This window comes from Cottoperca gobio, chromosome 22, assembly GCF_900634415.1.
Source record: "Cottoperca gobio chromosome 22, fCotGob3.1, whole genome shotgun sequence".
NCBI classification, from domain to species: domain Eukaryota; kingdom Metazoa; phylum Chordata; class Actinopteri; order Perciformes; family Bovichtidae; genus Cottoperca; species Cottoperca gobio.
Genome location: NC_041376.1, coordinates 4,782,973 through 4,794,817, shown reverse-complemented (window position 1 = coordinate 4,794,817; position 11,845 = coordinate 4,782,973). Strand labels below are relative to the sequence as shown.

The 11,845-nt window shown below is 41.5% G+C and overlaps 1 protein-coding gene across 1 annotated transcript; it reads right to left on the bottom strand.

Annotated features, from left to right (window-relative positions):
- Window positions 1-2,227: 2,227 nt before the first annotated feature.
- cldn11a (claudin 11a) lies at window positions 2,228-5,840 on the bottom strand. The gene is made up of 3 exons (XM_029461453.1): window positions 5,615-5,840; window positions 5,270-5,434; window positions 2,228-3,655 (listed from the first exon to the last, which is right to left on the bottom strand). Exons 1-3 carry the CDS (start codon window positions 5,838-5,840, stop codon window positions 3,387-3,389), a joined length of 660 nt encoding a protein of 219 aa, XP_029317313.1. The 3' UTR covers window positions 2,228-3,386.
- Window positions 5,841-11,845: the final 6,005 nt, after the last annotated feature.

Below are 11,845 nucleotides of genomic sequence, written 5' to 3'. Positions count from 1 at the left end.
CCAAGAGGCTTGCTCATTTCTTCTAACGTTTCCTGCTCTGACTGTTATCATGAATACAATACATTCAGTTACATAATAAATCACGCATTTCACCAACACTAGACCATGTTGACGGGACTGGACTCGAGAGGAACAGAGAGGTGGACAGTCCAAAACATGCACTATCATTAGCCCGGCTCAGTTGTACTGCATCATCCACTTTGGTTGTTGCCCAAGCTAGCTAGCATTCTGAGCCAGCTAGCTTGGAGAGGTATTACTGACTAGCGCAAGCATGTGCCTGGCTGGCTAGCGTGTTAGCGGTAAGCTTAGCACGTCCATGGTTTGAAAAATAGCGCTGCAAGTAGTCACTACGCCACCAAGCTTCTAGCACCACTCATTTTGCAAGGACGTGAAGATTAAAGGTCCCACGTGGAGTTTCTTTTACCACTATTATTGCTAGAGAACAATGCTTTTATGTGTATTCTTTTGGATCTCATGATATACATTCAAGCTAAAGGTTTCATACGACACTACGCTGATCCACAGACGGCAGTCACATGTCAAGAAACACACTAATATGACAACAAATGCATTGAACAAGACTACAAGCGAGTGAACATGGATGTAAACAATGCAGGTTTCAAACTTCTAAGAAAACTCAGTCTTGCTAATTCTTTATGAAGAAGTAAATGCATTGAACACATTTGATAGACACACACAATGTGTCTTGGTAACACTGAATGTATAAAAAAAAACCTCCACAAGGCACCTTTAACTTTTCTGTGTCTGGCTACAGTTACGCACTGTACCTTTCTCTATTTATTAACTGGTCAAACCCTAGTTTACCGTACATGGTATGACATCACTTTGAGGTACGGTTACAATGCTGTTAACAGGAAGTGAAAGCTTTGGTGTCTTTTACTCCAAAGAACAAACTGCGTTAAATCTTCAAAGCAAGAAAAACCTATTTGTCCAGTAGCAGCTTAGCTTCAATAAAGCAGAACACAACTCAGCCACAAGACATGTGTTTATATCAGAAGGCTCGACGCTCAGCCTCTCTCAAGAGTCAAAACTTGCCGTATTGCTCCAACATTATTGTTATGATATCTGTTCTCACCTCCCACACAGAAACACACCGCGGAAAGGGAAAAGGGTCAAGGGAGTTCTCTGGGTGTTTGCTGAATGATATTCTGGGAAATGAATCGAAAATTTCAACTGAAGTAAGTCATGTTGACGGACAGTGGATAGAGAAAAGTGAAATAAATACTTAATCAAAACATAATTGCAGGAAATGAATATCACAGAGTAATACTGTTAGTGTATGATAATGTTCTCGATCAGAATCTCCGTCTAAACTTCCTCTAAGTCAACAATAAAGTCTTATTTGTAGATAGAAACTTAAGATAGCTTTGTTTTAGCATAGCATATCATAACACTACCAGTCTCTTACTGGAATATAGGACAGCTTGGTTGCCCACTGCCTTCCCACCGGCCTCCTGCGGACTGGATGGCTCTGTGCCTGGAACAGCATCACATTTCAGGGAGTACACACACCGACATGATCGCACACAACTGCGCACACAGGCGTGCCAGAAAATACACGTAATCCTGTACATTGACAGGATTGATGTGTAGAAACTAGGACAGACGGTTGTGTGTTTGTTTGACGATAAGCTCAGGGCAACGAAAAAAAGATAGAACATATTGTTTCCAAAAGTATCGTGTCATATCTATGGTATGACTCAGTGACCTTGATACGGACAGAGGAGCACACGGTGAGCCACACACTGGACACAATTACTCGTCTTTGTTGCACACTCTGTGTGTGTTTTGGTCGCGCAGGAGAGGGCCGCTACAGTGAGAGGCTTAGTGTCTTAGACTCAAGGTTACTGCGTCACGTTACAGATATGGTACATGAATAACAATTCAGGTTTTCTCATTATTCTCAAGCTTATATTCACACAAGCATGGACACATATACCACACACACACACACACACACACACACACACACACACGTACACATAGATTTACAATACTCAGTCGACAACTAAACAGAGTCACAGTCAGCTTGCTCCAGGGCAGTGATTACTGTATCACACACATCACATCCAACGTCAACTTACCATCTGATGTGTTGTTTGTATCAATTTTAAGATTTGACCCCCAGATAGAGTGAAATAAAGTGACGAATGGAGTCAGAGCATCTCATCGACTCAGCACGACAGACTCGAGACAAAGGCACTTTTAATTATTTTGTCTTTATTATAGAAAATCAAAGAATAGCACATTAGTGAAACAATAAATAACCAGCTAATACTGCTTCTGCGCGGATCTGAGTTGGACATTTCCATCTCTGTTCAGAGCACTTTTGAGATAGTGAACATTCAAGTCATCACATTCCTTCAAGAGAAGATAATATTGCTAAAATAATACTGTTTGTGCACGCTTGTAGAAACATACTTTCAGCCTACAGACCTAGTCTATGCGAGGAAGTTTGACTAAGATGTTTAATGGAAATGTGTAAGTCCACAGTTACAGGATAAGCTGCTTTTTTTGTCACTCAGTTGAAATAAAAATAGAAACGAGTTAGTCACATAACAATCTGTAAGGTTTGGATTATGGGGGAGATATTTTTGGTTTTGTACTCTCCGTAATAAGTTATTGTTGCCAAGAGAGTGCACATATTAAGGCTACAATACAGAATGTAACACAGCTGGCTGAAGCTCTCCTGTGAAATGTACAGTACGTCCTCATCGTCCTGCAGGGCTGCGTTTTTTAATCAAGTTGGTCAGTCAAGAGGCCAACGCACTAGAGAGTTGTACAATACTGTCAAAGAGAAAAATCAATGAACATAAACAATGTTAATCAACAGATTTTCAATTCCAAACGTAATACTGTCATATCCTGCTCTTATCAAAACAACAGAACATGATATTAAATGATTTTAAAACAAACATCTATCATCAAAGACACACGTAAGATTTCATCTGTCGGAGCGTCTACATAGAAAAATAGAAGAAATATAGAAGATCGATATCTCAGTCCACAAAGCCTTGGGTGATTGGGACCTCAGGTTGCTGTTACTCGGGAGCTTGTACAATTATGTAACAGCAGGGAGAGTCCACATCACGCCCAACATGAGGAGGCTGGAAGATGAGCTCCGTGATAATAATTAAAAAATCCATCAACGAACAAAAGAGCTCCAACAAAAACAGTCTTTGTGTGTTTGTGTGTGCGAATGTTTGTGCTCAATCAAGAATGTGTGTTTTCTTCTTGAACATGAATGAGTGTGTTCATGTGTCTCCTTCTCTTCCATTATAGATGTGCCTGTATGATTGTATGTGTACGTGTGTGCTAGTGTATATGTCTCTATGTACAAACTACAGTCCCCCGACTCGGCCCTCTCAGACGTGGGCACTCTTGGCGTGATTGGTGGAGGTGGTGGTTGCTGGCGGGTTGCCACCTCCCTGTTTGGAGTAGTAGAAACGATTGTTGTCCTGATAGGAGTGAGATGAGGAGGACTCTGAGGAGCAACAGGTAAGAATGCACCCGCCCAGCAGGGAGAAGATAGTGCCCACCCATCCAGTGTAGAGGGAGAAGCCGAATGACATGAGGCCCTGCTCCTGGTGAGCGCCGAAGGGAAACCAGATCGTAGACACCATCCCGCAAAGTGCTGAGGAGAAACAGCATGAGATGTAGTTTAATTAGGAACATAAACTGTGCCTCTGAGAGCAATACACACACACATACACACACACACACACACACACACACACACACACACACACACACACACACACACACACACAAGTTATGTTTGATTCAAACTGTAATTAAATAGGGAATGCAAAATGGTGCTGCTTATTATAATAAAGACACACATCACATTTGTATTAACATACAGTGTTAGGTTAGAATGGCACATTACATAATACAACTGGGGATGCAAAATGGTGCAAATAAAAGCAATTCAACCTGCATAACAACAGATTGAATCAAAGTAAACTAAATTGGGAATGCAAAAAGGTGCTGCTGAATATTATACGTACACACACATGTCGCGTCAGCGCACATCTTTCAAGGGCAAAGAACATAATAAAACGTGGGATGCAGAATGGTGCACATACACCCTATATACACGAACATGCTGTAGCATCATCATACATACATAGGAGTTCCAAAGAGACCGAATTACAGACAGTAAAATGTAACTCGGGATGCAAAATGGTGGAAGATGAACGGTTGTATGTTGGTGTGAGTACACAGTAAAGAGCTTGTCAGTAACTGTGGAAATAGTACAGCTACTGTTCATCCATTTATTCCTCAAACAGGACACAAGCGGATGACAGATTGGAAGAAAGAATGTGTGCAATAATACGAGTTAGCAGCCAGACTTAATGGTGTTGTAAAAGCTTCCCCTTGAACTACAGAAAGGAGGCCTGCTCTTAGTCTTGTAAAAATATTGAAATCCCTATACAGCTGACAGGGACACATTTGGTATATGTTGGATGTGTGCCAGTATAAAACATAGAAAAAGGGCAATAACCAAATCCTCTGTGGACTGAAAGCAACTGATGCTTCAGAGGACACAGTTGACAAAAAATAATTAAAGTTGGAAGCAAACTAATTGCTGCTGGGACGATTTCGCTGCCACTATGGACGCAGTGGTTGGCAATATGTAGAGGGAATTTTTCATTCTGTGCAAGCATGAAAACACACAAACAAAGTGTTCCCCGTGACAAAATAGAAAATATATGAACTTTTCCTGTAGACGTAGGGGTGATGTGTTGCTTTGAAAAAAACGTGGGCAGTGGAAAAAGCCAAACGACGGACACAGGTGTTCAAATGTCATTGTGGGGGAACACAGACATTGGAAAATGCTGCAGCACCAGTCAAATATTTCTAAGCACAGTAAACTGGACAATTCATGGATTGAGTTTCCATGTGGTTCAGGACAAAGCCAGGGTGTGGATGAGAGTAGGTGGAGGAGAGGAATGTGACGGGATCTTGGGGGAAGGGTTCAATGGAACAGGAACATATAATGTGATAAAGTGCATATGTGTGCACCCTTGGGAGGAAGACCGTCATATTCAACATCCTCCGCTCTCTGCAGCTTGTAAGCATTTAAGGTGGGGTGAAAAGAGGTCAGGTTTTGAAGGGATTTTGGTGTGTCCCTGCTCTGATGTTCTCTATATTTTGTGTGAGCATCACATTCATTCATCACATCTTAGTCCAGTAAAGTCATTATAGTTTCATTGCGTGAACAAAGTAAAGTTGAGTCTCTTACCGACTATGAGTATAAGCACTCCTCCCAGGATGGTGCGCTTGTTCTTGGAGGACTGGGGTTCATTGCCAAGGCTGATGCAGGGCATGGACATAAGGATCATTCCCACTGCTGGGAGACCCAGGATCGAACCTGTGATCATCAGGGCACGAGTTGTCTGGACGTAGGCTAAAGAAACATCATATTTATGTGAAAACAATAACTTTTTTTTCACAGAGTAAAATCATGAAAATGAGGACTAAATAAAAACATCTTGTAAATTAATTGCATAATATCAGGTGTGGAAAAAAAAAACCTGTGTCTAGAACCACAGTGCTGTTGCGGAGATGTAAACAGAACTGTATCTACCTGGCAGGTCCAGGATCTGCGTTAGGGAGACGCAGTGGTAGAGTCCAGTGGAGATGACACATTCCGCCCAGGGTCCCTTGCCTCCCAGCTCATCCATCTTCTTGCATGTGTTCAATCCGTATTTACACATAGTCACCCAATCATTGGTGGCTGTCGCGATTATGATGCCCAGCCAGCCGAGGCAGCTGATGAGAAAGCCGCTCAGTTGAAGACACGAGTTCGCCATGGCGCAAAGTGTGCGTAAAGACCACTTGTCCCGGGTTCAAAAACACCGTTAGAAACCTTAAAACTACAGTTGAGAGTGATTAATTAAAATTAAAATGAGCTCACTAATTTAGATATTCCACCGTACAAAATAATCCAGTTTTAAAATGTACTTTTCCACCTCGCAATTCCGTAAGTCCATCAATTGGGTTGTGTTGCGCACTTCAAACGAATGAAGCTTTCACATCACCACAGGTTTTTATAGGGGAAAGTTTAGAAAGGGAGAAAAAAAAAACTACTCTCAAATTGACAACCAATCAGAAACTAAGATAGAGACTTTTTAAAGATAGAAAACAACACACCCCACTTTATCCTTCTGCTCTGCCCCTTCCTAGCATCTAATGATACAATACAGAGTTCACTGACTGAAATGGAAGCTGAGAACATTTAACCAGAAATCTGCTGCCATCTACTGGCCACATTGTATAAAGGCCTATCATACCTGTGCATGTTACCTACAAAATAAGAGGAGGAAGTCACTTTAACAAAGTGGTAGGTTATTTTATGTAGTTTTTTAATCATTCATTGTACTTGCACTCTAGTGTTGTTTTTGAATCTCATTATGTATTCTTCCTCGCCACGGCTACAAAGTCAAAACAAAAGTCACATGAAAAAAGTCATGAAGAAGAAAGAAAGGTGACAGGTGACTCAGCTGACACATGATGTTCGAAATGTTTACCTTCAGTGGGTGTCAGGGGATGTGTGGGGCGGGGGTAAATGATGCAATGCAATGAAGGATTAAGTTATTAGGGAATTAGGTTATGGATTAAAATTGCAATGTTGTATCCTGGCATATGGGGAAAAGAGTCGCATCTGCGTTTAATCTATCTTTAACCCATGTAATGCACCACCCGGTGGACATGCTCAGTGACTCAACTCAAACACATCCACAAAGTTACAGGTGCATGGTGCATCTGGCAAAATGCTAAACACTAAAAAATGCTAAACTTAAGATGCTCATGTCGGATCCTCCAGCAGTGACTTCTGCATGTGCACAGGAATGTATACCTTCAGTGAGGTGTGCGAGGACAATCTGCTGTTTGTGACAATAATCCCTCATGTGACTGCAGGGTGTGTGTGTGTGTGTGTGTGTGTGTGTGTGTGTGTGTGTGTGTGTGTGTGTGTGTGTGTGTGTGTGTGTGTGTGTGTGTGTGTGTGTTTTGGGCTGTTGCTGCTGAGTGTATATTGTCTGTACATCTCTGTGTTGGCTGCCTCGGCGCTGCTTTATTCTGCTGTTAAAGTGTGAATGATGTTGCTTCATTATGTGTGCGGTGTGTTTTGTTTATTCTTGGTCATTTCTGTGCAATTGTCTGAGTTTTGTACTCTTTCTTTCTGGTTGATTCCTGGAAGCTGAGGATTCGGAAGTTGGTTGTTTATTTATAATTGCTAAACAGTTGTGAACACAGGCTGCACATGTGTGCTTGTACTGCTGTTGTTTTTGCTGGTCTCTATGTACATTTTGTAATCATTGCTCAGTACTTCAAATGACCAAAAGAGGGCGTCCTAGCAAAGCAGTGGTCTACAGTTGATATGCAGGTGTTGTAGGACATAGTGTTTCCTTTCTCCTGTCCTTGCTGTGTGGAGTTAAGTAAGTCCTCCATCACTCTCATCAGTCCAGTGATGTGGCAGCAGTATAGCAATCAGTCTGAGAGGAAGACAGAGACAGACTGAGACACTTCAGAGGGTCCCACAAGGTCACTGACTGTGATGGCATATGTGTTCCACTTCTTCCTGTCATGTTCTGCCCATTGCCCTTGTGTCCTGTTGTTTGTCTGGTCAAAAGGAAATGTTTACACTGCCTGATACAAGTGAAACACGTTTTATTAAATGTGATTCAGATCAGGCATGCGCTGATTGAAAATTAAACAGACATGTCATCTGATTTATTCAGGTCTGTTTTATTTTGTCTTGCAGACAAAAACAAATGTAGATAAGAATCAGATCTCTGGAAAGGAAATATTCACCTGAATGTCGCTATCAGACATTTCAGATCATCGCAATTTGCTTTGTAGTGCCTGCAATGTTTCAGTGTATCCCAGCGGTATTACTTTACCGTACATATCAAAATCTATCTTTTTTTTATTCAACCAGCTGCACCGAGTAGGAAAGGAAATGCAAAAGACTGCAATGTATCTGCTGGAAAACAAAAGTTGCAGCCAGCAGTTTTGAGGTGATGATATAAGTATCTTGTTAATACATGTCCAATGCTTAATATTCCCTGCAGCTGCTTTTACAGCGAAAGCCCTCCACTGAAGATGAACAACTCTGGCTCAACTACTGACGATCTGTTGCGGGAAGCTTCGCTATGTTTTACATGTAAAGAGACTACAAGTAGTTCTAAATCAAAATGTGTGCTTTATACTTTTAACTTTTAAACTTTTTTTGACAGATGAGCTTTATTCAAGTCAGCTGCTTAGATGGTGAGCTTCAGGCACTTACTGGAGTTATGGCAATTAGAAAAATCTAACGCACGATGTACGAGCCCCCGACACGGCTCTGGCTGGCCCTTGAGCCCTTAAACCAGCCCCAGCTGACACTCCAGCATGGATGATCATTATCTGTCTTTTAGTTGTCATTGCAGATGGCTGCACTTTTACTAAAGGGCCACTCTTTATGTGTGTATGCACGCAGAGTGTGTAAAAGTGTATAAGTAATAAAATAAAAGATTAAACAAAACACAAATGCAGGCAAAATAAATGACACGTTTGTATGACAACCTGCGCTGGAGACTGTGTGTGTGTGTGTGTGTGTGTGTGTGTGTGTGTGTGTGTGTGTGTGTGTGTGTGTGTGTGTGTGTGTGTGTGTGTGTGTGTGTGTGTGTGTGTGTGTGTGTGTGTGTGTGTGTGTGTGTGTGATCCAGGGTGAAAGTGTTAGGAAACAAACACATTATAGATCATTGGGGTAAGTGGTTGGAGTCAGTCAGCCATGTAAACAGACAGTGTCGCGCTTCATCTCTCCCACATTACTCTGTATCTCATTCATATCTCTCTCTCTCTATATTTATATATATATATATATATATATATATATATATATATATATATATATAAACATTATTTATATATTACATATGACTCTCTCTGCAACCTTTCTCCCTCACACCTCTAATAGAGTTGTCTGCTTACACACACAGACAGACACATTTGAGAAACAGTATCAAAGACATAAATAAAGACAGTGAGTGAATGAATGTGTGTGCATTAGGCTTGGAAAGCCAAATGAAAAGCGGGACAAGTCATAAGAGGTAGTACGAGCATGAGCAGGGCATATCCCACTATGATTCCCAGAGCAGTTTGTCTGATACTGGAGGAGTGAGGCAGCAAGGGAATGGGAATATTATGCTAATAGAGAGAGGATTGCAACAGTGATGCTGACATAGAGGGATGATGGGATTTTAGCCCTCCTGGGGTGGGGGGGGGAAAGAGGGGGCCTGCGGTGCATGCAGACTGTGTGTGTGTGTGTGTGGGTGAACTGAACGCAGTGGAAAGTTTAAAACCTTGTGGCACAGGAGAGGGAAGACGCACATCAGACTCCTCTCCTACCCTTCATGCTGTCAGAGCTGTCAGTCAGGCAATTGAAAGCGATGACGATAAAATTACACACTCTTTTGTCTCGGCAAAATCAAAACTAGTGGTCCAGTTGAGAGGTGGGGGCGCAGTAGTTGAAGAGAATGAGTTATGAGCGGGGAGGTGAAGAGCAGCAATGATTAAGTGATTGGAGGGAGAAGGGAACTTATTTATTTTTTTTCTTTAGGCCTGCCCACTGTGGTGGAGTGGCAGCCATACTGGATGAGTCATCCCGGCCTGTTGGAATGACGGGCACTTTTTCAAATAGTTGTCAAGTCACATTCTGTGACTAACAGGAGGCAGAAGCGGCGGAGAGGAGGATCAGTTTAATTTCTGCTACAGTGCAACAGTGACGTGTCGAGAACTGATGAAGTTTCTATCAAAACGCTACACGGTTGATCTGTTAAGGAAAACCAATATATTCATCACGTAATGCTGAAGTACACGTAAGGCTGGGCCATAAATCAATACCATGATACACAATGACGTCGTCTAACATGATAATAACAAGCACACACACTAACACAAGTTTCTCCGGAAATGAAATCAAAACTCAGTCAAACGTAATACTCTGTATATGTGTGTGTGTGTGTGTGTGTGTGTGTGTGCACGTAAACAAAGTCGGTGTATAGCCGGAAATATTCATTTATTTTTCTTGATGTTCATTTTGCACTCAATTCTCAATAAAATGAGAAAATACTCTTAATTGTTAAGTATTTAATTCACATGGGAGTTATTTCATATGTATTTATTCAACTACTAGAAAACATATCGGCGATATTCATCGTTATCGATATATGAAATGGCCCGCAGTATATCTGGATAGAAGATTATCTTCCAGCCCTAAATATACATAAACATAACATCACCTGCCCTGTAAAAGTTTTATTCAGCAGGTAGTTTTACATTTTATTTAAAAATACTTGGCGTCTCATTTAGGGACTCAAATCTCAAACGTGTGTCTGCAATCGCTTTTTAATGTTTCTCGTGATTTGAAGGTTTTGATCCTTTCCGTTCACGTATGCTGCCTCTGTTGGGCTTCGTAGTGGGTCTGGTGGGCCTTTAACAGCATGAAGTTCACGAAGAAATCATTTCTGATAAAGTTCTGTCGAGTAAAACTAAAGCCTTGCGTCTGGCGTAAGGGGAATTTTGGCATATTTGTTGCTGACATTTCTATATTAGACTATGAGGCGTTGTCACACATTAAAGTAAAGGTCTAAGTGACTGTAAATGAAATCCTCTCTTAAACTCAGAGCTTCCACCAAATTTAAGTTGCTTGTTGGTGAAAATGAATTAATATCCGCAGCCTTATGCCTGCTGTTAACATGCATCTCTTGTCTGGATTTTTTTTTTTTTGCAAAGACACGATTAGGATGGATTACATCTTCTTCACTCTTGCAATATGCATATGAATCGTTCACATCACTTCCTATCATAATGTTGCTATCGGAGCTGCCTGCCACCTGTTTGGCATCCATAATGCACTTTCTGCTTGACTTTCTTTTTATGCAAACTTTTGCATGACAAGAGGAAACTTTTTAGACTTTTTTCTTGTTCTTTTACTCCTCAAACTGCGGACGCAGCTCAGTTTATTACTTTAAAACTTAGCTTATACCCAAGAGATAACTTAACTGCAATGCCATTGATCACTTTTAGCATTTAGGTTGTCAAAGAACAAAAGCCTCCAGTAAAGCTCACAGCTAAGTAGTGGCCGAAGTGCTGCTTTATGGTCCCACGCACATCTCTTTTGTTTCCGACAGCTCTGTAGATGACAGAGCAGAAGGCGCGTGTTTCTGCAGTGGAAGCCGAGTCGCAACTTGATTTGTGTCTAATCCTCCAGTGTGTCTGCAGTGTAGCGGCCATCACTCACCGCTAACTGTGTTAGCCATTAGTATCAATTAATCTCAACAAACGCTGTCGGCCATTACCCTCAATACATCACCACAGGCTCTGCTAACTATATGCCGCACAGAACATAACAGTCGCACAGCCCCGTCGCTCTGTGGGAGAAGATGAGAGATACATGTGTCATTCCCCATATGGCTAAGTGAGAAAAAGGGAGTTACAAGTAGAAACAGGAAAGCAGACAGAGGCAGAGGGAGAAGAGTGAAAAAGAAGGTGATCCATAACTCATGCTGACCCTCTGGGACTAAGCAGCGTCGCCCCTGTCAACACAGTAAATATACTCTCAGTATTTGTCATAATAGTTCATTAGTGCTGGGGAGAGATTTACGCAGGTAGCAGGGGTGAGGAGAGTGGATTAGGAAAAGGGGCATTTTGTTTTCCAAAAAAAACATGCACTAAAACATTTATTTTTCGTCTATAAACATATTTTTAAAACTCCCCGACAGTTGGCTCTTTACCACACAAACTTAATTTCCATTAAGCCTTCCCTCTCCCT